This window comes from Medicago truncatula, chromosome 7 (genome assembly GCF_003473485.1).
Source record: "Medicago truncatula cultivar Jemalong A17 chromosome 7, MtrunA17r5.0-ANR, whole genome shotgun sequence".
Classification (NCBI taxonomy): domain Eukaryota; kingdom Viridiplantae; phylum Streptophyta; class Magnoliopsida; order Fabales; family Fabaceae; genus Medicago; species Medicago truncatula.
The window spans coordinates 46,620,257-46,644,578 of NC_053048.1; the positions used below are offsets into that span (position 1 = coordinate 46,620,257).

The following is a 24,322-nucleotide window of genomic DNA, read 5'->3' on the forward strand; positions in this document are numbered from 1 at the left end:
ATGAGTATATTTATATTTACTTTTTATCATCCCAATTATACCCTTAAACAACTTTTTTTATAATAAAGATTGTTGTAAAAAAAGAATTTAGATTATATTATTTTGTTATATTGTTGGTGATATTAAAATAGATAATCATGCTTAATTTGATTTGTTGTAATTAGAATGCAACAAACATTTATATTTTAGTTTTAATTAAAATAAAAAATTCATAAAAAAAACATAGTTCATAATTTTCAAATTTTAGCGCAGTAAAAAAAGCGGAATATGCCCGTCTTTTCACCGGTGATATATAAAGGGTATTGCTTTCTAGTTTCTACAATAACTAACTGATTTTGTTAAACACAAGTTAGTTAGTTAGTTTGATAATAATAATCCAAACTCAGTTTCTACCTAACTAACTTTTCCCTCCAATTCTTAGAGTACCTTACCTGCCATATATATTTGCATATTCATTCAACACATACTTGCTTTCTTTCTTCACTCCCACAGAAACAATATTTCGTTCTCAACAAGGTAAGTTCAACTGCATCATCACCTTGTAATTTTCTAGTTACACATATTTTTATCATCATATTCTTATTTACATTATTCTCCTTTGTGTTACAGTACAATTAGCAATATTTCCCTCTTTTACTCTTGAGAATTCTTTGGAGAAGAAGAAGGAAGACAAAAACGAAATTCCCACTCTCATTATTGATCAAGGTATGATCTTGAGCTGAAAAGTGCATACTTGTTTGATATATGTATAGTGTCTTTCTTGTCCAGAGTATGAAATAAAGTGTTATCATTTTCTTTTTCAATCTTGATTTTGTGTAAGAGAGAAAAGTGGTAATCAAGGAGATAATGAAAGGTCAATCTTGATTTATAGAGTAACTATAACTATTCTTCTCACCAATGTTTTCTCTATAAAATCCGCAGTCTTTTGTTCAATTAATCTACTCTATCAAATCAATCAAGCATGGACATCTTATGTGCTATTTGCAAATCATGGAAGCGTATACTTTCACTCGTACTGCCATACAAACAGCCGGAAACACCACCACCGGTACTTGAAGAATCTTCGTGGCAAAGTGGTCTTCGTAAGCATCTTTCTATACCCAAGAAACAGAAGTGGACAGAGACAATAAACCCACCATTCCCATGGGCCACTTGCAAACGTGCCAAAGTTTATACCATTCACCAATTGCTATCTGAGGCACGGGCGGAGGCAGCGTGAAACAAGGTGTGGCATATGCCACACCAGTTTCTAATATTTTTTTTTTTTTATTTTTTTTTTTTTTTTTTATATGCATAATTCTAAAAGGCCTGGCACGGGGAGAAGGAATTGAAAATTGAAAACCAAACACTTTTCTTTTCCTATTCTCCTCTTCTCCTTCTCTTCTCATTCATTCTACTCTCCTCTTCTCCTCTTCTCAAAAATCACAATTCACAATCAATAAATCAAATATCTTCTTACAACAAACAAACAAACCTCTCCTTCCACTCTCATCAGTCAACAACATAATTTTCTCTCTTCACTCTAAGTCTAAGCCAAGGTAAGTGAAATAGTCAATTGATTCTCTACTTTCTCATTCATTCTACAATTGCTTTTTTAGGGTTTTAGAATTGTGAATTGGGGATTTGTTTTTTTTTTTTAGGGTTTGAATTGGGGTTTTAAAATTCTGCAATGAATGAATTTAAGCAACTTTAGGGTGATGTGAACTATGATTTCAACCTGTATGTGCAAGTTTAACAATTCATCATTTTCGTTGTTTATTTTGCTACTGCCGGTGCCGAGTTTTATGGCTTTGTTTGTTTTGTTTTATTAATAATACAAGTTAAAAATTGCTTGTTTATGATAATTGATTAATTATTGTACAATGGTGTTTATAAATTATAGGATGAAGAAATTCTTCCCTGTGTTGAACGTGTTTTTTCAGCTATGAATATTGTGATCAATGGTTAAATGATCGGCTTGTAACTTTTATTGAAAGAGATGTTCTTTTCACAATTAGCACTGATGTTATTCTAGCTCATTTTCAACAAATGGATGGCAGACGATTTTCATTGTAATTTAACAAATGTATGGTTAAATGTTTATATATTATTTTTAGTATAATTGTATTATAGTTTCTTTAAAAAATTTGCCACACTAATATGCAATGTCTAGATCCGCCCCTGATCTGAGGGCTTCAACACAATCGGTGGAACGGTTCAATGCAAACAATGTGGCTTCCAACGTGTTCTCCAATTTGATTTGAAGGAAAAGTTTGATGAAGTTGTTGAGTTCATTGAAAAGAACAAGTACAACATGCATGATCGTGCACCTAAGGCTTGGATGAATCCTGTGCTTCCCAAATGCGACAAGTGTGGACAAGAAAATGCTATGAATCCAATAATCACAAAGAAGAGAACCATTAATTGGTTGTTCTTGTTATTGGGTCAGATGATTGGGTGTTGCAAGCTTCAACATTTGAAGTATTTCTGCAAGCATACCAATAATCTTAGGATCAGTGCCAAAGATCGTTTAATTTATCTGACTTATGTCGACTTGTGCAAGCAACTCCAACCAGATTTGGTCGTCTGATTCTTTCTACTTATAATATCAGTTACATCTAGCTGTTGTTACATTTTGAATTTTATAGTTTTGATTTGCAGAACATGCGTTTCAGTGTGATCGATATTTGGCTAGCTTAGGCATATTTTGTACTTGAGATTTTGGTTTCTTTATTCACTAAATAAGTTTATTTCTTCTTATAAATTAAGGGCATCAAACAGTATTTCAATTTTGGTTTTTTAGATACATAATCCATACCGAAATATCTCAGGTAATTATGACTGAAACAAAATAAGTACTAACATTGTTATTTTGCAAAGGCTATTAATCATGTTCATAGGGTGGTTCAATATTACAACAAAATAGTAGAGGAAAATTCATTATGTATCAGGTTAATCCTTCTATTTTACTTTTTTTTTTTTTTTTCAAATACAAAGTCACCAACGATAATAACTAACTCACTTTAATCGGTCACAAACAAAACATAAGTTAGTTAATTAGTTTGAAAATAATCCAAAGTCAGTTTCCACCTAACTAACCTTCTTTTTTCTTTTCCTTCTTAGAGTACCTCACACATATGTAGGGGTGGCAAAATAGATGGATATGGATTTGGATCCTAATGAATGGACCAAAAAAATCCATTAGTCCATTAAAATCCACCAATTTTTTTTTGAAAAAAAAACCATCCAATCCATCCATTATTAAATTTAAATGGATGGATTATCCATCCGATCCGTTTAATAAAATGTATTATTTATTTTTTAATTTTTTTAACATAATTCTTTAGTTAATTAATTGGTTTTACTTAATTATTTTGTTAATAAATTGGTGCTGAAAGTAATGACATTCATAATTCCTTTTTTAATTAAGCCCAATGCTTATTTTTGTATAAGCACAAAACATATTTTTTTTAAAGTCCAAAGCTGAAAATAAAATAAATAAATAAAAGGTGGTGTTGCACCGACGTTGACTACCGGACACCACCGTTGACCGGCGGTCTCTGGCGACCGACACGGCGGAGGACGGTGGCGATATTGCCAAAAATCCAGATTTTACCGGCGGCCCACGGCGGAGCTCCGACAAGATCACAGTGGTGGACGGTGGCTGTCCGGCGGAGCTCCGGTGGCCATGGATGTTGACATTCTGTTGACCTTTTTTTTTTAATGGGCTGATTTTTTTTAATTGAATGGGCTGATTCTTATGGGCCAAACATTTGAGGAAAGAGTAAGAATATTTCTTTTTAGGCCCCCATAATTAAAAATATTGCTTGTTTTTATTTATTAACAAAATTAATTTAAATCATGTTTAAAATAATTTTATATCCAATGAATTATTATTAATATTTTAGGTGATCCAATGGATTTTTAAAATAAGGTGGATGGATTGGATGTATCCATAATTTTAAATGGATGGATTAAATCCAATCCATTAACTATTTTTTTTATTTGGTAGATGGATTGGATGGATATTATGGTGGATGGATCCTTTTTGCCACCCCTACACATATATAAACCTGTATACGTGTGCTAGAATGCATACCAAAAGCCAAGACATAGTTATTTAGATCTTTAAGTCCTTAATGCCTATATTCACTTCTATTTTTTAGTTTATGTCTTGAAGATTTTGTGGTAACAAGCTATAGTAGTACTCCTCTAATTTGCCTTATTGATCTCCTAAATAATTACACTTAGCCTTATATAACAATTTGAAAGATTATGTGTATTAAACACATAGCTAGTAGAAAATGAGACGAAGTGACGAACATTTGAATTTAAATAGAAAATAGCTATCACGTTCTTTTGATTTGTTCTAATTAATTTCTGCAAGTTTATTTGTCAAAAATGAGCTAAAAATGATAGTAATAAATTTGGGATGTAAAATTGCATATCAATGGTCTCTCCAAAGTAGAGTAGATGTCAAGGACTATATACAATGTTTACATGACAATTTGCTCTATACTGTCCTTTTAAGTCATTTCAAAGGCTTCTATATTTTTTTACCAAAGTACCTACATATATCTTGTGAAGTGTAATTGCACGACAAATCCTTTTTTAAACGTGTAAACTATGCAACTTGATAGATGATTTCAAATAAATAATTTGTGAGATTGAAAGACATTTTTTTTAAGGGAAATCTATATTTGACATAACAAAGTCATTTACTTATTAATGTAACGAACTTCAAACTAACCTTGACTAGATTTAACTGGAGTACTCACATGGAAGCCTAAAACATTCTACTATATGTGTGCATTTGGTCTGGGATTCATGTGAATTGGTCATAGTTGAACGGTGCTTGGTACAATGATTAAGTGCATCTTTAGTATTATGATAGAAACTGTAAAGTGTAGCTTCTGCTAAAATGGAAAATTTAAGACATAAACCAATGTTTTAAGAATTAAACTTACACGGATGTATTGGATTGAGATTCTATGGGATTTTAAAAGACTTTTTAATTATGAAAAAGTCATGTGGTATTCAATCAAGACTTTTTGCAATTTAAAAAAAGTCTTGTGGTATTCAATCAAGACTCTTTGTCATTTTAAAAAAGTCTTGAGGTATTCAATCAAGACTTTTCATCATTTAAAAAAAGTCTTGTGGTATTCAAAATCATTTAAATTTCGAAGGATTGTTTAATAAATTGGATTTTGATGGATTTTGTGGGATTTTGTAGTGTAATTTTAACAAGAAAAAGTCTTTCATGAAAAGATGAGATTTCTTGAGATTGTTTTTATTTTAAAAGTTACTATCTTTCTCTCTCATCTCTCTCTCTCTCTCCCTCTCTCTCTCTCTCTCTCTCCCTCCCTATTATCTCCTTTCTCTCTTCGTTTCTCTATCTCTCCATTCTCTCTCTCTCTCTCATCTCTCATCCCCCCTCTCACCCTCTCTCTATCTCATAAAAAATTGTATTGAGAATATTATGATAGAAAGTATGTCGTAATCAATGTTCCGTAAATCGAGTGTTAAATCTTCGAGATTATCGAGTTTACATTTTTAGGTACAAAAATCGTGTTAACTCTGAGGTAAAATCGGTTTCTGGTAAAATTGGAAGGTTTAACGAGTTTGACAGAGTTAACACTCGGTAAACTCGTGTAACTCGACCGATTTGTAATGGCTGGCACAATATTTTTTTTTGAAAGATTTGTAAGTGCTTGCATAATTTTAAATAAGTACAATTGAATTTTGTGGGAATAACATTTTTAACAAATAAAAAATGTGTATTGAGAATAATGTGTTAGAGTGTTTTTTAGTCCCTTAAAATCTTATAAATTCCATAAAATTCTTAAAATTTGAAAATCAATAGTAAAAGAATTTTTTATTGGTTTTATTTTTCTTTATTTAAACGCTAGAATTTATTTGTTCATTATTTTTATCATTCACGCTCGTAAATTTGCTCTTTTTCTCCTAAAATTCATTGAATATTTTGAAATTTTAAAATCACATGAAATCTTTAAAAGTCTGTGTGATAAATCCTTTAAAATCTTGAGTGTATAAAGTCTTTTACATAAAAAGTCTTTTAAAATTTCACAGAATCAATACAATCTCGCACAGTCTTTTAAAATCTTAAAGACTTTTTTTTTATTAAAATAGTCTTTTAAAATCCTAATCCAATACACCCCCCTTAGTCGATCAGTTGTACCGCACTCTAGTTGAACTAGAATCGATTACTCGGTGAAATGGCAATAAATGAGAACAAACGATATGCAATTATTATCTCAACTTTGTTTTTGAAAGATTTTTTTGAAACATAATCAGTTAGCTTACTTTAAACTAAATTGAAAATCACTTATAACCAAGTTTTAGAGGGACCAAACATGAACATGTAAAATTAATTCAATTCAAAATAATTCATAACCAATTTTTAGTGGGATCATTCAGGGGCGGATCCAAACATTCAATATTGGTGTGACTAAAAATAAGAAATAACATTGTTTGATGCAATACAATTACAATGAAAATCGTCTACTATCCATTTGTTAAAAATGAGCTAAAATAACAACATTGATAATTGTTAAAAGAACGCCCCTTTCGATAAAAGTTACAAGACGGTCGTTTAACCACCGGTCATTCATTGTGTTACATAGTTGACTCTTCACAACCTTGATAGCTGAAAAAACACATTCAACACTTGCAGTTGCTACCAACAAGAGCAAAACCAACTTCAAAAACTTATACACCAAAGCAAATGTGTTACAATTATTTGACATTCATTTGCTTATTTTGATTAGCAAATGTAGCGTTAATACTTTGGTTTGGGTTCATGAGAGCATAACCCATATGCACACAATCAACATGAGAATTATTCGAAGTAGCATGATTAGTCAATCTTTGGGCATTCTTCCAATCACCAAAACCATCTCCCACAAAGTGATCCCCACCGGACTTAAACACATTTTTAAACAAAAAACATGGCAAACAAAATGCTAGGTCTTTAGATTCACTATAATCAATCAAATCATACAAATTAAACTAATTCTTGTTAAATCAACGTCTTTGTCCACCATGATCAGACCAAGGGTAAACGAAATTGCTAGGAGGTTGATGACGACCAATTTTTAGGTAAGCTTTACGTACCTCATCTTGAATGTCAGGATGATAGTTTGAAATTGGAGGCCTAATTCCTGGATCCGTTTCCAACCCTTCATAATCAACAACTTTAATTCTCTCGGTGGTCGAGTTAGGTTGATATTTAACATGACATTTTAGAGAATCTATACTATATATAAAGAAAATAGCATGTTCTGACTCTTTTGGGCTGACTTTTTCTCTTTCCAAAACTACCCTCAACTTTCAATACAAATAACACATATAACAAATAGATAAGAGTAAATTCAAATATTAAAATAAGGGTCTTGCTAACCAATCCCTCGGGACAATGGTTAAGGAATCTATAAATAGAAAACTTGTCTTGAAAATATAAGTTTTAACTTTTGATTAAATAATAATTACACTACTTTTAATAAAAAAGTTATTTGTTTTGGTTGCTTAACCAATGCCTTGAGGGCACATGTATCAAACACGATATGAGTGTTCTTCTTTATTTTATGATTTCCTTCCTCGCGTATGTATAAGACCGAATCCATTCGATTTTTACTTTTCAAAAGGATTCCTAATCCTGAACTTTTCGAGGAATCCTTCATCAGTGGTTGTGAATGACCTATTTTTATTTTGATTAATTTTTATGACTTGCTCCTATGGAACCTAGGTCTAAAAAATGGAGAAATAGAACCATCTGATTTGATTCGTTCTCAATAGTCACGAGATTATCATCTTAAGGTGATTCTTTTGTTGACGGATGCTCCTATTATATTCGTAGTCTCTGAAAGATGAGAACCAACTATGTAGCATCTGCATTGAGAATTCAAGTATTGTATATGTCATTAGCATGATACTTTGTAGGAACTACCCGTAATAACGAATTTGGAAAATGAACCCGTTTATCATACCAGGTTCCTAATCCTGAACTTAGATAAGAATATCTATACTTACTTTTTCATTATCTCAATTAAACCTTTAAACAACATTTTCTATAATAAAGTGTCAGTAAAAAAAATAAGAATTTAGATTCTATTTTTTTGTTATAGCTCACTGCATTATGGTATCATATTCCCTACTGGCAGAACAAATGAGCAACTCAACATGATAGGTTACTCAGATGATGATTGATGTAGAGATAAAATTTACAGAAGAAGCACAACAGGGTTTGTGTTTAAGTTACAGGGAGCAGTTATTTCAGGTCATCTAAGAAACAATCCATTGTTGCACTTTCAAGTTGTGAAGCTGAGTATGTAGCAGGATCTTCGGCAGCATGTCAAGCTTATTGGCTGCAAAATGTGATGGAAGACCTCGTAGTTAAGATAAGGCAACCTGTCAAAGTGATAAGCCTGCAACTAACCTTGCTAAGAATCCCAAGAGCAAGCACGTTGAAAAAAGGTTTCATTACCTAAGGGATCAGGTGAATAATAGTAAGATAACCGTTGAAAACTGCTTAACAAATTATCAGATAGCTGATGTTGAAATATAATTGAAACAGTTTGTAACTATTTCTCCTATTGTTGCAAGTAGCCGAATACTGGTTGTATATATACATATACACATATGAATAAAATCGTAAGTGTTTTTCACATTTCCTTAAAAAAAAAGTCTCTTTTCACATATTCTGTCTTTCTCTCTCGTATTCCTTTGACTTAAATATGTAAGAGGTCCATGTAAGTTTGCGTGTTTTTGCTTTTCGTGCCAGTATGTTTTTGCTTTTCCTCTCTGTAAGAAATTGGCAGAGAGATAAAGAAGAAATTGAGAGAGAGATGAAGAAGAAAAAACAGAGGGATGAAGAAGATGAATCTCTTGTCTTTAAATTTCAAATTTACATGTTTACGTTTTTTTAATTTCATCCCTGTGCACATTTACGTTTTTGGTTTTGGTCCCTCCATTCTAACCACTTGTCATCTCTCGATATACATAAGTTTGATTTTGCCAACTCACACTTCGCCACGTGCGACTCCATTTGCCATCAAATCGTTTTTGTAACGGAAGAGACTAAAAGTAAAAGGTTAACAAGTTACAAAGATGATTTTGAAAGAAAAATAAAAATACAGTGACGAAAAACAAAAATATGCGAGACCTTTTACATTTTAAGCTTATTCCTTTTATTACAATTCTTCTCTAATTTCTCAAAACCAAATCAATTTGTTCACCAACATAAACTAATTTAAACCAATAAATTATGGATTTTAGAGGTGTGCGGGAGGTGGGTAGATTGAGAAAAGAATTTCACTAACTGAAAAGTATATTTAATTTTTCTTACGTTAAATGAATTTCGTAAGGATTTTTTCTTATTTGTTTAGACAAAATTTCGTTAGAAATTTGATAACTCAATTTCCTCGTGCAGAAAATCTGGAAGATTAATAGGTGTGAGCAATTCAATTCAATTTTCAATTTTGGTCACAAGAGAATAGTCCACGAAACATTAGCAGAGGCACGTGTAAGGTACGAGAAGAGGATATAATTTTTTGTGTGGGTTAAAACATGTAGTATATCGGTTTCACGAACATTTTCCTTTGTTTGTTTTTGATAATAATGCATCAACATTTTTCTTTGCTACCTCGTGGAGGAGGATATGCTCCTCATGTAATGGTTGGTGAAGGACTACTTGGCCTCATGTTTTAATTTTATCATGTTTTATATTATGTGACAAAAGGTAATGACAATGATTTTTCCAAGTACTTTTCATTTGGACCGTCAACTCTTAACCAAGCAAAACAGCTCACTTAGTATTTGATGTTTTTGCTTTAACAAATTCAGCCATACAAACTCATCCAAACACCTTGTCCACCACTCAATTGATACCAAAAAATAAACCTTTTATTTCATTTTTAGAATAAAGATTCATTTTAGTCCTTTGCAATTTTCGTGCGAGATAATTTAGTTATAACAAATTTAAACTCTGAGTGATCCTTGACATTTTTATACTAGGGACAAATTAATTTTTATGTTACACTGAATTGGAAACTATTCCATTTTTTGTAAAAAAATATTCAGAGACTGCTTTGAGTTTTATTTTTGACAACGACTAAATTGACTCTCGTAAAAATTGTGAAGGATCAAAATAAGTCTTCGCTCTTCATTTTATCTTTATTTAAAAAAATAAAAATAAATATTTTTTTTCTTCGAGAATAGTCCAATAAAAATATCAGTGGTCACCTATATATAATAAGAGATGACCCTAGTTTTATTTATAAAAATCAAATTGTTCTGAGTTGTTCTCTACTGCTACAAAATTCTTTTCTGTCATCTGTAACTCTCCACAATCTAAAAAGGTATTGGCTTTTTCTTTTTTAATTAAATGGTATTGCTTCTTTCTTCTCCTTTGTGTTGTAGTTATGCCAAATTCCAATTACTCTTTTCTTTCAAAAAGCAATATGTTTTTCTAACTTTCTTTTTTCCATTCTTCTTCAGTGTTTTATACTTGTATTCCAAAAGCAAAGAATCAAGGGACAACCTTATAAAAGTTATTCTCATACTCAATCATCATTAACCAATCAGAAAACATGTTGCTAAGAAGCTCTTCAACACCTGTTCTTGGTAATCTCATATCTTCCTTCACAGATAATACTCCTACTCATATTCAAAGTCTTCACCTTGAAACTTGTCATGCACTCAAACCTCTACCACCACCAACCACTTCAATACAACATCATCATCATCATAACAATCACAGACTCTCATGCAGTTCTTCTCCAATTTCACCCTCCATTTCTGACCTTGAAAGACAAAACAAAGGGTTTAGAAGAGTTCAATCTGAAGGAAACTTGGAAGACTTAGCCTATGCTACTACTTTCAACAACAATGAAGAGAGATTAAGTTATATGGACTCTTCTTCTAAGAGGTATTCAGCTAGACAACAAAGAGGTTTTGCACTTGAGACCATTCCATCTTTCTCTCTTTCTAAGCGAACCGGCTTGCGTGAAGAAGAGGAAGATGTGGAAGAAAGTGATATTGAAGATGAAGAAGGCTATGATGAGTTCAGTGTGATGAATAGAATGATGCAGAGTGAAGAAGTGGATAGAGTTTGCAGGGTGAGTTTTGATGAGGAGGGAGAGTTTGGTGATAATGAGATGTATCTTGCAAAGGGACTTGGTGTTGATTTCTGTGGTGGTGATGGCATAGGTGGTGGCTGCAGAGGAGGAGGTAATGGAGGTGGTGATTATAATTCTATGGATTCTGAAAGGAATGATGGAGATAATAATAATCATGGGGTGGAACAATATTACAAGAAAATGGTTCAGCAAAATCCAGGAAATCCTTTGTTCTTGAGGAATTATGCTCAATTTTTGTATCAGGTAACTTCTATTTCCTTCTGTTTGAATAAAAAAATTAAGTTCTTACAACACAATCACTTATAACTAAGTGCTTATACATAAGTTGTTTTTATATATATAAAAATAAATCAAACTGTTTTAATAAAAGTTATCCTAGAGAGCTAATCCAAAAAAAAGCTGAAAACAACTTATAGAATGTTTCTATAAGTCAACACACAAACTTGATTTGTTAGTGGATATACTATAGTACTGTTGGCGATGAATACAAAATTGATGTTGTTTTGATTTGACAGTGCAAACAAGACCTTGAAGGAGCAGAGGAGTATTACTCCAGAGCCATACTAGCAGACCCAAATGACGGCGAAGTTTTATCACAGTATGGGAAACTAGTTTGGGAGCTACATCACGACGAAGAAAGAGCCTCCAGTTATTTTGAACGAGCAGTACAGGCCTCTCCTGAAGACAGGTATAATATCATCTGCTTCATTCATAACATTCAATTCAGATCATTGTTGTACTCTTTAGATCATGTTGGGAAATGTATTCTAACAATAGCTAGCTTATGTATTTGATATCAGTCATGTACAAGCAGCGTATGCAAGTTTCCTTTGGGACACCGAGGAAGAAAATGATGCAGGTTACAATGACTCACAATGTCTACCTCAACATTTTCATTTGGGAGCTATGGCTACTACAGGTGCTTAGAAGAGATATGATGCATTGAATTGATGAAGAAGTTAATGTTGAGAGAAACGAGCACATTCTAGTCTAATAATTGAAATAACAAACTGATGTGTAGCTTTGAGTTTCTTCTGCACAGTATGTAAATAATTTAGAAATGCTACAAGTTTGTAAGCAAACCGTTCGGTTTAATCAATTAAATGTCGTGTTTGCATCAAGTTGCTCGAACTTCAAAAAGAAAAACTGAGATAAGAAAGAGGAAATGACATTGGTTTTCGTCTTGACCTCTAGTTTTATAGGGAAACAAATCCTATAGTCTAGAATTGAGTCGAGCAAAAAGTAAAATCTGTCCAATAACTAACCTGAAAACGAACTCCGGTACAAAGAGGAAATAGCACACGGACATATGTTTCATCCAATATTGTCAAATATCGGCCATGGCGGAGTGTTTCAGAAGATATTTTGACAACTGTCATGACCAATCTGCGGACGATGGTGGCCCCTGGCATCTTTCCGCCATCGAGGACACTGATCACATCATCATCATTCATCACTACAAAGATAAAATGCAGAGGAAACAAGTGAGGATGTCTTTCTTACAACAATTATGTCCAGAAATGTGTAAGAGGGAAAGTAATCCAATAATTCCACAATTCAGTAACCTTTGCTGCAAAATTGGCATCAATCAAGAAAAAGCTCCATAAGACCTCAAATCATAAAATTGTTAGAATCTTTCACAATTGATTTTTGGGCAAATAGTCATTTTCGTCCTGAATGTGTAACAGGTAACCACAATAGTCTCTCAATGTATTGAAATTCCAAAATAGTCTTTGATATAACAGTGGACAAGTATATTAAAGGACTAATATGACAATATTAAAGCACAATTTTGGATACATTGAAGCACAATTGTGACTATTGGTTACACATTCAAGCATGAAAATGACTATTTATCCTTTGATTTTTAAATCAGTGATTATAGTTTTGCACTTTGTCCACAAAAATGCATTTCTTAAATCCATCAATATGGTCTTGATTGGAGAGGTAAAAATGGAATATTTTTGAACTTCAAATCAGTTTCAAAACCAATTTGCACTGTAATAACACAGGAAAACTAGATTATTAATCTGCAATAAAAGACAAACAGTTTGCACTATAATAAGACAAACAACATTTCTAATTGCCTGCATAATGTGTGATAAGCATAAATAATTCAATAAAAATGGTGCTTATGTACAATACAACAGGGTATATTTGTAATTTAAAAATAACTTTAAGCTACTAAGAATTTTCTTACAATTACATTCTTTAGGTTTGACTGAGTTTGAGTGAACACTATGTCTGGTGAATCCCTTCAAGAAAATTTCATTGTGGTAAGTTCTCTCTTTGATTCAATCACTCCCTTTTCATCTTTGAAGCTTAAAAAAGTAACCTTTATTGTGTTTGTGCAGGTGGGGTGTGGAGCAGTGGGCTTGGATTTATTGGCCACTGTTGCTGCTTTTCCCAAGCCAGATCAAAAAATCAGAAGCACTTCCTTCAAGGTGCTTCTTCTTCTTTTCAATTGTATTCATCATTGTTTCTTTTTCCATCAGAAGTACTCACAAATTAGAATCTTTTTTAGGTCCCTGAAGTAAAAATAGTTATAATTGGAGTATGAAGTTGTAAATAATTTGTACTTAAGTCCATTGAGTAAACAGTTTTTAATTGGATGCTTCAACTTTTAAATAATTTGTAATGATGTCTGAATTTAGGTATTCAACTACATATTGTTTCAATTATATCAACCTAATTTTAAATTATTTAAAATTTCAGCAGGACTAATTACAAAATTATTTAACAAAATTAGATTCAGTTAATTTACTTTTAAAATTTAGGGACCGAATTATAAATTATTAACAAGTTTAGGGACCTAATTACAAATATTTTTTACTTCACAAACCTATTTAAAAATCTCCAAATAGTTTAGGGCTCTTGAGAGTAATTAAACTTTTGTTATTGTGTTTTCCTCTTTTAAATATAACCAGAATATGAATAAATCTGAAATCTAATAATATTGAGAAGCTATTTTTAATAGCTTCTGGAAAATAGTTTAATTTTAACAAGTTTGGCTGGGTGAGATTTAAAAAAAAAAAAAAAAAAAGATTATGAATGTAAACAGATAAAACTTAGTTTTATTAGAGATTGTTGTGAGTTGAATCTGCATTGTTTTCTTCAGACTCAAGGAGGCGGCAACACAGGCAACGCCTTAACCTGCGCAGCTCGCTTGGGGCTCAAGCCAAGGATCATCTCCAAGGTTTTTAACTAGCACACACACTCTATGCATCTCTATTCTCTTGTGTTTGTGGTATGACTTAAAAATAAACCTGTTTGATACTCCTCATTAGGTTGCAGACGACACTCAAGGAAGGAGCATATTAGATGAATTTCAAGCTGATGGTGTAGATACCTCCTTTATAGTGGTAATTTTCTCAATATTTTGTTTGTAATCTTAACGATGCTTTGGTTTTTTTGTAAAGCACGTAGCATTTTTGGTGCTGCGGCCATCCAAGATTGAGTGTGATCTTGTATTTTTGAGCATGCTGTCATAGGATTTAAGTTTGTTTGCAGTTGAAACTTTTTACTATATGGAAATATATAACTCCATGATCAAAGTTTACTCTTTGGCTATTTATTTATATTTGCTTCTTTTAAATATTGGTAATGCATATACTGCTTGAGGTTGTTAATTATTGAGCTTCTTATTTGCAGGTATCTAAGGAAGGAACTTCACCATTTACATATATCATTGTTGACAACCAAACGTAATGTTCATTGGCTTAGTCTTCCATTTATTTGTTAGTAGCATCCTTAGCAGAAATAAATGATAATACAAAGCAATAAGCATGATGGTTCTTATTTTCGTTTGTAATATGAAAATCACTTCACATGAAGCTTCTGCTCTAGTTTGTTTAGATAATTGACAATACCTGAAACCGTTATTTTAAGTAGCAGAAAGTGCACGTGTGAGAAAGAATAAATGTGTATTCTTAGTAGGATTAAAAAGTATGTTCTATCATGATTTGTTTTATAATAAGATCTTCAAGGATTTCATGCTAATGCGGCTATTGAAAATTTGATTTGTAACTAGACTAATTTTTAGTGTAATATTTCAGCAAGTCACGTACTTGTCTACATACCCCAGGATTTCCTCCAATGAAACCAGACGATCTTCCTGAATCAAGTATATTATCTGCATTGAATGGAGCGAGAATTGCTTATCTTGATGGGAGATTGCATGAAACTGCTCTAGTTGTTGCACACGAGGTTATTATTTACATGATTTCTGAAGCTTCCTGATATTCATGTTTTTGTCTTTTAGTTGTAATGTATGCTAAAGAGAAAAGAGAGCTTGACCTGATTAGAATTAAACAAATCTTGTATTTTTCAGTACAGGCAGTTAAGAAGAATATACCTATCTTAATGGATGCAGAAAGGCTAAGAGAAGGGTTGGATGATCTCCTGAAAGTAGTTGATTATGTCGTATGTGCTGCACAGTTTCCGCAGGCAAGTTCACCGTTTTCATTAGAAAGTGATATATAGCAACAAAAAAGATAACTGTACAGTTCTTGTATAAGCTTTGTTTTCAACAATTACATTATCTTTTTGATATCAATCGTATAGTTTCACATAATACTTGTCCTTGTCTTTTACTAGAACCTTGTTTTTAAGTCTGAGGTGGGATTGAATATTTTCCTCTGTCGCACCTATTTTTGGTGATAGGCATGGACAAAGGCAGCAACTGTTCCAAAAGCACTTATTTCTATGCTTCTAAGCTTGCCCAAAATCAAATTTGTGATTGTAACTTTGGGAAAAGATGGTTGCATAATGCTTGAGAGAAGTGCTAATGGTTAGTACATATAACCTTTTTTTTGTTTGCGTCGAATATCAATTGTATGTTGTATTTTCTCTTAATGTATATACTAAACATGTTCTTTTCGATTATTTTGCTCTTCTGGCAGAGGTTCCATCAACAGAAGAAATGGATGTTGACAAATTACTGGAATCTCTGGAAACAAGAAAGAATGGGAGCGTATGCATCCCAACTTGCATATCATCGGTAATCTTAATTAAACTAACAACTTTTTCATCTGCCGTAATGTTACAGAAATTAAGTCTTGTTCTTGTATCTTTGAATTTATAAAGTTGATTGTAGCTGATTTGTATTTTTGGTACACTTATTATATTCTTTTATTCACTTCCAGTCGGTGACAAAATTGCGAGCAGAAGGTATAGGAACAATTTGTGGTAGGCTATACATTGGAACAGCTGAAAACATACCACCGTCAGAGCTTATTGATACTACAGGTGCCGGTGATGCATTTTCCGGAGCTGTTCTCTACGGTAATGTGTCACCTTTGTTCCATATCGTGTCCTTGTGACCCTTGAATCACCACTGCTTTATTGTTTATACAAGTTGTCCTTGACTGCTTTCAGCTATCTGCGCCAACTTTGCACCAGAGAAAATGCTATGCTTTGCTGCTAATGTGGTAAATAGTCAGCACTCAAGCGATAATTATTTTTTAAAATCAAATTTGCATGCATTTTTTGTTGGAAGCTATAAGAAGCTAATACATTATTATTCCAACTGCAGGCAGCTGCCAAGTGCAGAGCACTAGGGGCACGGAGTGGTCTTCCTCACCGAACTGATCAGCGCCTCGCGTCTTTCATGCAGTAGATTTATCAAGCTAGATGGATGAGTTATTTTAAAGGAAATGATATCGGTCAATTGTTCTTGATCTTTTGTTTCATGAAATTTGTAGTGAGACATTGAGTATTCCTTGTTTTTTTACTCTTAATGGTTAAGTTGATGCAGTTATGCAAAGCTAACCGCACAACTGGGAAATGAACTCTTTCCATGCATTGTAAATTTGTCACGAAATCATCTGAAATTGTTGCACAAAAGTGTGGCTCCAACACTTGGTTAAAACATGATCGTGTAGTTATTAGTTTATGTAAAATTACTTCCGTGGAGCTTGAAAGTAATTTGGTAGTTTGGATATACTGATTAAAGAGAGCTCACATTCACACATTAGAAACATCGGATAGGACGGTTTAAAAAAATACATGTCTTTGTTTTATAAATTAAAACACCGAGTTTGGATCTAAACCATCCAATTTTGATTGAAAACTGCCAAATGCCAATGTACCAAATGTGTGAAATCCAGACTAGAGGAGCAGGTTCTATAGAATAGCCAAACGGCAAGTTATATGTGTTTTTTTTCTTTCTTTCTAGTAAGTTTCTTGAACCAGTCAATTGTTTCGCTCTCTCTAATTCATTGTGTGAGTAGGAGAATGTGAGACCAAAGAAATAAAAAATAAAAAAAAAGATTACCCATAAATATCAAAACTGTGCAACCATTAGAAAAATTGTGGTAAAAAATAAAAGTTTAAAATTTTGTTACCAGCTAGCTATTGATGATAAATTTCTAAAGTAAAGAAACAATTTTAGGATTTTCTCTGTTTGCTTTTTGTGAAAGAAAAATTGTTTTAGAAAAAATAAAATTGTGGCTGCTGGGATTCGAGCCCAGGTCTCCACGGCCACAACGTGGAATTCTTACCACTAAACTACAGCCACTTTGATATAAAAATTTAAGGAATTAAATTATTTAAATGCATTTACAAATAATTAAGAAAAAAAATACGCCGTTGCCGGGGATCGAACCCGGGTCACCCGCGTGACAGGCGGGAATACTTACCACTATACTACAACGACTGATGTGTTAATATTTACATCCAATTAAAATTTATGAATTAATTTATTAATGTTTTTGATAACTTGGAATTTGTTCACCGTCTTCTTCTTCAACTGAGAGTTTCGTATGAATCACATTCCAACCGTTTATTCTCCAATGACATCCATTTCTAAACCGTTCAATGGCACAATCTTCCACACACATCATTCATCTTCTTTTCCTCATCAATTTCGACAACACCTCCATTCTCACGTAGTAGTACTACTCTCTTTTCTTCAATCATCACTACATTTTTCTTCAATTCAATTCAATTCTCATTTCTTCTTCTTTTTCATCTTTCAGTCAATCACACTCCGCCACAAAAGCATCAAAATCTCAGCACACGCCGTTCCTCCTCTTCCTCAAAATCACACCGTCGTTCGTCTCTCTCTCTCTCTCTCTGTGCATGTGTATATATAAATGAATAGATAGATATCTAGAATTTTGTGTGTGCAGGTTGGATTCGGAATGACGACGGTGGATTTCTTAGCTACTGTAGACGGATATCCAAAACCAGATGATAAGGTCCGAACAACTTCCTCCAAGGTTCAAGGAGGTGGAAATGCCGGAAATGCTTTAACTTGCGCTGCTCGACTTGGCTTGAAACCGAAACTCATCTCCAAGGTTGCTGATGATGCTCAAGGAAAGAGCATATTGGAGGAACTAGAAGCTGATTGTGTTGATACTTCCTTTATTGTTGTAAGATAAGATTCACCTTATTCATTTTATTCATTTCTATTTGAAATTGAAATGGATGATTCATTGCTTTTCTTCTCAAACTTGTAGCATTAAGCATGTATATCATTATTTCTACAAGGTCCAAATCTGTTCATTTCATTACTTTTATCAGGATGATGCAATGTTTTAAAGAATTTTTCTGCTTCACTGTTTTCACTTCTATCCTGATTAGTTATCACTTTCTGAGTAGAAAGGTTATTCTTTTATTTTTCAGGTATCCAAGGGTGGCAGTTCAACATTTTCGTATGTACTAGTAGACACCCAAACGTAAGCCAGTTACTTGTATGTTTTATCCTTTGCTTCCAACATTTTAATATTAGCGTCACTTTCTTTATCAATATAAAAAAAAAAAAAAAAAAACTGATTAAAATGGTATAATAAGAAAAGATTCTCTGAAAATGCGCTCTAATGAACTTATGGTGGAGCTCTGTTTATTTCAGCCAGTGCGCCTTTTATTTATCATAAAATAACATGTACTCGATCTAAAATTACGCATAAACGTGCATGTTCCCGATGTATAATGTATACCAATATCAATTCTTTTATCTCGTCATGACCCTTACTCTAATAGTGGCTCTCCTGCAGCCGTAATCTCTAGAAGTTTATGTTATGTATTGACAGTACTTCTACATAATTTTTTTTTTTGTAGAACTAGAGGCGATTAAAATAGAAATGTATGGTTAAATATGTTTGAGGCAATCTACCTAGGATTTTAATAGTTTAATTGAGTCAACTAACTATAAGTAATACTCTCAGAAAAACTCGCACAAGTATTTACACCCCTGGAGATCCTCCCTTGGTGCCAGATGATTTGTCCCAGTCAATGTTATTGTCTGCATTTGATGGAGCAAGATTAGTATATTTTGACGGAATGTCTACCGAAACTGCTCTATTTGTGGGACGAGAGGTAATCATCATCTCACTTGTTCTTGCATCTCTTCCACTATTGCTGGATAACTTTTTAAGGTACATTACTTTTAGTTGTCGGTTGTCATTTCAAACTTATTCAAGAAGACAATAAAATCAGGCATAATGCTTACTTGTTGGGGCTTTGATTTATCTTGCTGGAGAGGTTTCTTTTTGTTTCCCAGCTTGGTGTATGGGAACTGTAATGTTATGATAGAAATAATACTTGATATACACTTAGTCTGCATGAATGTGTTTCTCAAACTCCCAAGTTAACTCATACAATCTTATGGTTCTACTAGGTATCAAAACTAAGTTAACTTGCTTACAATATTGTATTTTTATACACCCATGTTGACTCACAAAAACTTGGATAGAATTGTGATTTTGAGGATGATTGAACGAGTCTACAACATAATAGCTATTTTCTCTTAGACGTGAACAAATTTACAAAGGAGGTGAATGACGCTTCATTGAGTCTCAACGCCACCATAGTTCCTAGAGTAAATAAAGTCATAAACCAGGAAACATGAACAAACCCATTGTTGTGAGTTTGCAATGAACCCAAAAGGCCAGTGAGGTGAATGAACCTTACTCTGATGTTCTGATACCTAGGTCTACCGAGTTGAATCCAGCTCCAATGGGGGGGAGCCCATTCCTGTTTTGTGAGTCTGTCCATCAATACTTGTCTGTTCTTTTGAATTTGACAACCCTGGTTAATCGTTGAATTCTCAAGTACAGGCAGCTCGCAATAATATTCCTATTTTAGTTGAGGCAGAATCACCAAGGGAAGGGTTGGATGAGCTATTGACGCTTGCTGAGTTTGTTGTATGTTCAGCAAGGTTTCCACAGGTAATATGAGGGGCTCAAATGTATTTTTACATTATTTGGACTATATAAATTTGGATTCATTAGTATGTTGATAGTAAGGCTTGTTAGAAAATGTTTATCTTCTGAACTCCCGGTTAAAGGGAGATGTTTTTAGTCAACACTTCATGTTGTTTTCGCCGCCGCCGCCCCCCCCCCCCCCCCCCCCCCCCCAAACAACCAGCAGTTTCCTCAATTTTGAAAATTCGAAATTCATTATACAATTACTTTTTTACTCTTGTATTATGTCATGATTAGCTTGAATTGCTGTTTAGGTAGGGTGCACTCTAATTGCGTATATGTGTCCATATGCTTCTGTCTATGATTCATCTGTCTTGATGTTCATATGGGATTTGGTTTTTATTCTGTTAGGCTTGGACACAGTCACCATCGATCCCGAGTGCGTTGGTTTCAATGCTTTTAAGATTGCCAAATATCAAGTTTGTGATTGTGACTCTGGGTGAAGATGGTTGTCTAATGTTGGAAAGAAGTGCAAATGGTGAACACACTAATGGCTTTTTCAAATCACTAATTTAATTTACTTCTCGAAGGGGCATAATGTTCTAAATTATTGTTGCTTCGAGTCACACTCTTTTCTTTGAGCAAATGTAACTTACAAGTTTAATGCTCTTTTTGGCAGAGGATGTCGGCTTAGAAGAAAGGAATGTGGAGAGCTTCTTAGAACTCCTGTACAAAGAGAAAGATGAAAGGTTGGCTATTCCAACCTGTATATCATCGGTAAAACATTGTTGAACCTATAACTTATACAAATTTTATTTTAATCTGGAGATAATTTCCATAGAGAAAGGGGAATTATATGGCTAATTCAAAAGAATCTTGTCACATATCATAACTGTAGCTAGGTTCCTATTTAGCGTGGAATTACATGCCATGCAAAAACAAGCATGGAGTTACAGCGACACGCTTGAAATTGGTGTGCGTCTTACAAATTACATCTTTCGGTTCATAAGCATTAGATAAATTGGAAGGAATATCAGATCACTTCATTGATGTGTGAATTTTTTTTTTTTTCTTCCAGTTTTGCAATATAATATAATGACATTTTCAATACAACGGCAACCAAGTTTATATTGGAGTCAGATCTCTGTGTCACTATCAATCAACACCAAGAAGCAGATGAATGTATAAGTTAAAGCAATTGAGTGAAACATCTTCTATTTATGATCTTAATTTCAAGATCTAAATAATACAACATTTCTTAGGATTCAATTTTGTATTTACCTTAATATAAATCAATTGTATTTACCTTCATATAAATCAAATAAGTTATATGTGTGTTGATTAAGAAATGTGAAATTCATATAAATTTTGGATTTGTATGCTACTTGAATTTGACATTAAAATTGCTACAGCAACGTCAGTTTCAGTACTTGATTTTATTTATATACATCATAAATAGACCTAGATTAGTTCAATTCTATGTTAAATAGATAATAGTTATAACTGCTTAGAAAAAAATTATTTTTCTCTTATCTTCACCCATTTATTTTCTCAGGTGGTGACAAAATTCAGAGTAAATGGATTAGGGACAGTGTGTGGGAGATTCTTTATTGGAACAGCAGAGAAGATACCTGATTCTGAGCTTATTGATACCACTGGTGCTGGGGATGCATTTATTGGAGCAATTATGTATGGTAAGTGTAGTCACTGACCCAACTTCTTTTTTCCTAAGCTTGTTACTCGAGACTTGAACTGGGGTATTTATTTTTGGTTTGTTTACTTGTGTCACCGTTTACAATAGTCACAAAAAGAACAAAAACATCTCTATGATGAGGCCCATATACTTAACCCTTTCACCTCTATGGATGGGGTCCTCCTAGGGCCATCCTAGGGATGCGCCCCTTGCCTGAAACCTAAAAAGAAATGGAGATTTAAGCTCATTAAAAAACTTGTTATGGGGTTCCATTCCTGATTATTTGTCTAGGTCTAAGCTTGCTTTGTTTCCATGTATCTGCTAGGTTTTTGAGGTTTTAAACTGTTCCCCCTTCCAATATTTTCCTCTTTGAAATCTTAATCAGTAGACATGCAATCTGATTTGTTCTAGAACCTTCACTTTAGTATCTACATTTAACTTTATTTTCTTACATGGAGTCCCATACAGAATCAGTTCGCTTGTGGTTTTGTTCTCTTTTTTTGGGCTATTAGGTTAGCAAGTGGTTGGAATATAATAGAAGTAGAATTATATCTCAAATTCTCAATGGTTAGGGCATATATGATAATCATCTGGGTGTTTTGCATGGTTGCAAGAAAATACTTTCCTAATAGTATCTAGTCAAAAAGCTTGGGATAGCGGTAGACAGAACCAAGAGCTTAAATTTAGTCGTCTAGTCCTCGTGAGCTTAGCTCAGTTGGTATGGACAATGCATAATATATGCAAGATCCGGGGTACGAACCCCAACCACCACCAAAAAAATAAAAAATAGTCATCAAAGAGATGGTTGTTGTGAAGTTACATAAATGACGACACACTTGTCATCTCTTCATGTTTACATTTGTTGGACGTTTTCTTTTGTTGGTTACAATGGACGTTTATAGTTTCAGCATAATTGATTTTGCACTAACTTATTTTGTTTATAGCCATCTGCTCAAACATGGCACCAGAGATAATGCTACCATTTGCTGCTCAAGTGGTAAGTTGCTAAGACAATTCTGTTCGTACTACAGAATGATATTTCAAATTGAAAGTAACAAAATAGAATGTTGATTTTTTTTTTTTTTTTACTAATTTCAATGTGATGACTGCAGGCAGCTGCCAAGTGTAGAGCTTTGGGAGCTCGAACTGGTCTTCCGCATCGAACAGATCCACGCTTGGCGTCCTTTTTAAGCTAAGCAGGGACACTGCTATCCCATCCATGATTTGTTTTTTTATGTAGTGTTCAAGTTGTTTACTTTGTGGTTCTTTATTCATGTATTCTAAAACGTCCTATGGTTTGTACAGAATTTTTTTTTGGTTACGTGGTTTGTACAGATTTGTGACTTTATGATGAGTACAATTATAATTTTTAACAGGTAATAAATATTTCTTTAAATGTGATTACTTTTTCTTTTATTAGACAAAAAATACGCCTGGTATTTTCTTATAAGAGTGTTTTACATGAAAAATTACATATTCATGTAATTTTATATGGTAACCCTATTTCAAAAATAACTACTAAATACTCATTCATATTCGACGTCAATGTAAAACTAATTTACCCTCACAATGCATATAATTTTTTTCTCTTGTATTTGAATTCGAATAAAATATACACCAACAAATCACGTTAAAAATTCATATATAATTAACGTTAATTTATTGAATATTAGATAAATCACACGCAATGAATTTTCTCTTATGCTCATGAACTAAACACGACTTTGAAATAATGTATTTCAATCACAAAAAATAACATCAATTACATACTTGAACTATCAATATATCATTCAAAGAATGCATATTTTCATCATTTTTTATGTATTAATATCATGTGAGAGAATAAATATTATATATATGTCAGATATACAAAAAGACTCAATTTTAACTTATATTACATCTTATGTATTATGTTGCTATTTTCTATTCAATAATTGAATTTTTTTTTTTTTTTTTAGTAAATAATCGCATAAGATTTAGGGTCCGTTTGGATAAGGTTTATTTTGAATTTATGCAAAATAAATTATGAAAATAAATGAGCTTTTTTCTATTGTTTATAAGTTTGTCAACATTGTTTATGAAAAAATAAGTTATGAAGATACAATTTTTGCGACTACCATTCGTGGTGGATTAATCCTTTAAATTTTTTGCAATATAGTTCTTTTTACTTTCATTCACGTGTTCCTTACCTGTTTCTGATGTAACTTGATGTTTCTTTTTGATTCTCTCTAGCACACCTTGTGCAGGACAAGTAAAGAGGGCGTTACACCCTCATATCCAATTGCAATAGTTATCACAAGCTTATACATAAGTTGTTTTAATTTAATCGATAGAATTAGCCACCAATT

General features: G+C 32.9%; 3 protein-coding genes, 1 long non-coding RNA gene and 2 other non-coding genes across 11 annotated transcripts; 4 read left to right on the forward strand and 2 right to left on the reverse strand.

Annotated features, from left to right (window-relative positions):
- Positions 1 to 903: 903 nt before the first annotated feature.
- LOC112416411 (uncharacterized) lies at positions 904 to 2,095 on the forward strand. The gene is made up of 2 exons (XR_003006856.2): positions 904 to 1,538; positions 1,883 to 2,095. It is a non-coding gene; the product is annotated as an uncharacterized lncRNA (long non-coding RNA).
- An 8,178-nt stretch (positions 2,096 to 10,273) lies between these two features.
- Positions 10,274 to 12,256, forward strand: LOC11425226 (uncharacterized). Its single transcript, XM_003625400.4, has 4 exons — positions 10,274 to 10,355; positions 10,495 to 11,378; positions 11,651 to 11,823; positions 11,936 to 12,256. The coding sequence occupies exons 2-4, from the start codon at positions 10,587 to 10,589 to the stop codon at positions 12,060 to 12,062; spliced, it is 1,092 nt and encodes a 363-aa protein (XP_003625448.1). The 5' UTR covers positions 10,274 to 10,355; positions 10,495 to 10,586; the 3' UTR covers positions 12,063 to 12,256.
- A 150-nt stretch (positions 12,257 to 12,406) lies between these two features.
- On the forward strand, positions 12,407 to 17,060 carry LOC11440468 (sulfofructose kinase). 2 transcript variants are annotated; one of them, XM_039827773.1, is made up of 13 exons: positions 12,407 to 12,659; positions 13,351 to 13,411; positions 13,490 to 13,579; positions 14,254 to 14,331; positions 14,423 to 14,497; positions 14,787 to 14,839; positions 15,191 to 15,341; positions 15,471 to 15,581; positions 15,798 to 15,924; positions 16,037 to 16,134; positions 16,280 to 16,418; positions 16,512 to 16,564; positions 16,669 to 17,060. In XM_039827773.1, the coding sequence occupies exons 2-13, from the start codon at positions 13,376 to 13,378 to the stop codon at positions 16,750 to 16,752; spliced, it is 1,095 nt and encodes a 364-aa protein (XP_039683707.1). In that variant the 5' UTR covers positions 12,407 to 12,659; positions 13,351 to 13,375; the 3' UTR covers positions 16,753 to 17,060. The 2 variants fall into 2 exon arrangements, with proteins under 2 accessions (XP_039683707.1, XP_003625449.2); XM_003625401.4 differs by having other exon boundaries at positions 12,407 to 12,619.
- Positions 17,061 to 17,580: 520 nt separating this feature from the next.
- TRNAH-GUG (transfer RNA histidin (anticodon GUG)) lies at positions 17,581 to 17,652 on the reverse strand. Its single transcript has one exon. It is a non-coding gene; the product is annotated as a tRNA-His (tRNA).
- A 66-nt stretch (positions 17,653 to 17,718) lies between these two features.
- Positions 17,719 to 17,790, reverse strand: TRNAD-GUC (transfer RNA aspartic acid (anticodon GUC)). The gene has a single exon. It is a non-coding gene; the product is annotated as a tRNA-Asp (tRNA).
- Positions 17,791 to 17,859: 69 nt separating this feature from the next.
- Positions 17,860 to 23,375, forward strand: LOC11426715 (ribokinase). Of its 5 annotated transcripts, none has more exons than XM_039828078.1 (11): positions 17,860 to 18,028; positions 18,113 to 18,187; positions 18,266 to 18,508; positions 18,762 to 18,814; positions 19,304 to 19,454; positions 20,195 to 20,305; positions 20,693 to 20,819; positions 20,961 to 21,058; positions 21,837 to 21,970; positions 22,919 to 22,971; positions 23,087 to 23,375. In XM_039828078.1, exons 1-11 carry the CDS (start codon positions 17,897 to 17,899, stop codon positions 23,101 to 23,103), a joined length of 1,194 nt encoding a protein of 397 aa, XP_039684012.1. In that variant the 5' UTR covers positions 17,860 to 17,896; the 3' UTR covers positions 23,104 to 23,375. The 5 variants fall into 5 exon arrangements, with proteins under 5 accessions (XP_039684012.1, XP_003625451.3, XP_024625361.1 ...); XM_003625403.4 differs by having other exon boundaries at positions 17,861 to 18,028; positions 21,837 to 21,975; XM_024769593.2 differs by having other exon boundaries at positions 17,861 to 18,025; positions 21,837 to 21,975.
- The last annotated feature ends 947 nt before the right edge of the window (positions 23,376 to 24,322 follow it).

Excerpts from the sequence above, each read along its gene's own strand:
- LOC11425226 (XM_003625400.4), top strand. The coding sequence starts at position 10,587 with ATGTTGCTAAGAAGCTCTTCAACACCTGTTCTTGGTAATCTCATATCT. Across the intron at positions 11,379-11,650 it reads ATGCTCAATTTTTGTATCAG|TGCAAACAAGACCTTGAAGG; the intron begins GTAACTTCTATT and ends TTGATTTGACAG. Across the intron at positions 11,824-11,935 it reads CAGGCCTCTCCTGAAGACAG|TCATGTACAAGCAGCGTATG; the intron begins GTATAATATCAT and ends ATTTGATATCAG.
- LOC11426715 (XM_003625403.4), top strand. The coding sequence starts at position 17,897 with ATGAATCACATTCCAACCGTTTATTCTCCAATGACATCCATTTCTAAA. Across the intron at positions 19,455-20,194 it reads CTCTATTTGTGGGACGAGAG|GCAGCTCGCAATAATATTCC; the intron begins GTAATCATCATC and ends TCTCAAGTACAG. Across the intron at positions 21,976-22,918 it reads TATTGGAGCAATTATGTATG|CCATCTGCTCAAACATGGCA; the intron begins GTAAGTGTAGTC and ends TTTTGTTTATAG.
- LOC11440468 (XM_039827773.1), top strand. The coding sequence starts at position 13,376 with ATGTCTGGTGAATCCCTTCAAGAAAATTTCATTGTG. Across the intron at positions 15,582-15,797 it reads GTGCTGCACAGTTTCCGCAG|GCATGGACAAAGGCAGCAAC; the intron begins GCAAGTTCACCG and ends TTTTGGTGATAG. Across the intron at positions 16,135-16,279 it reads TCCCAACTTGCATATCATCG|TCGGTGACAAAATTGCGAGC; the intron begins GTAATCTTAATT and ends ATTCACTTCCAG.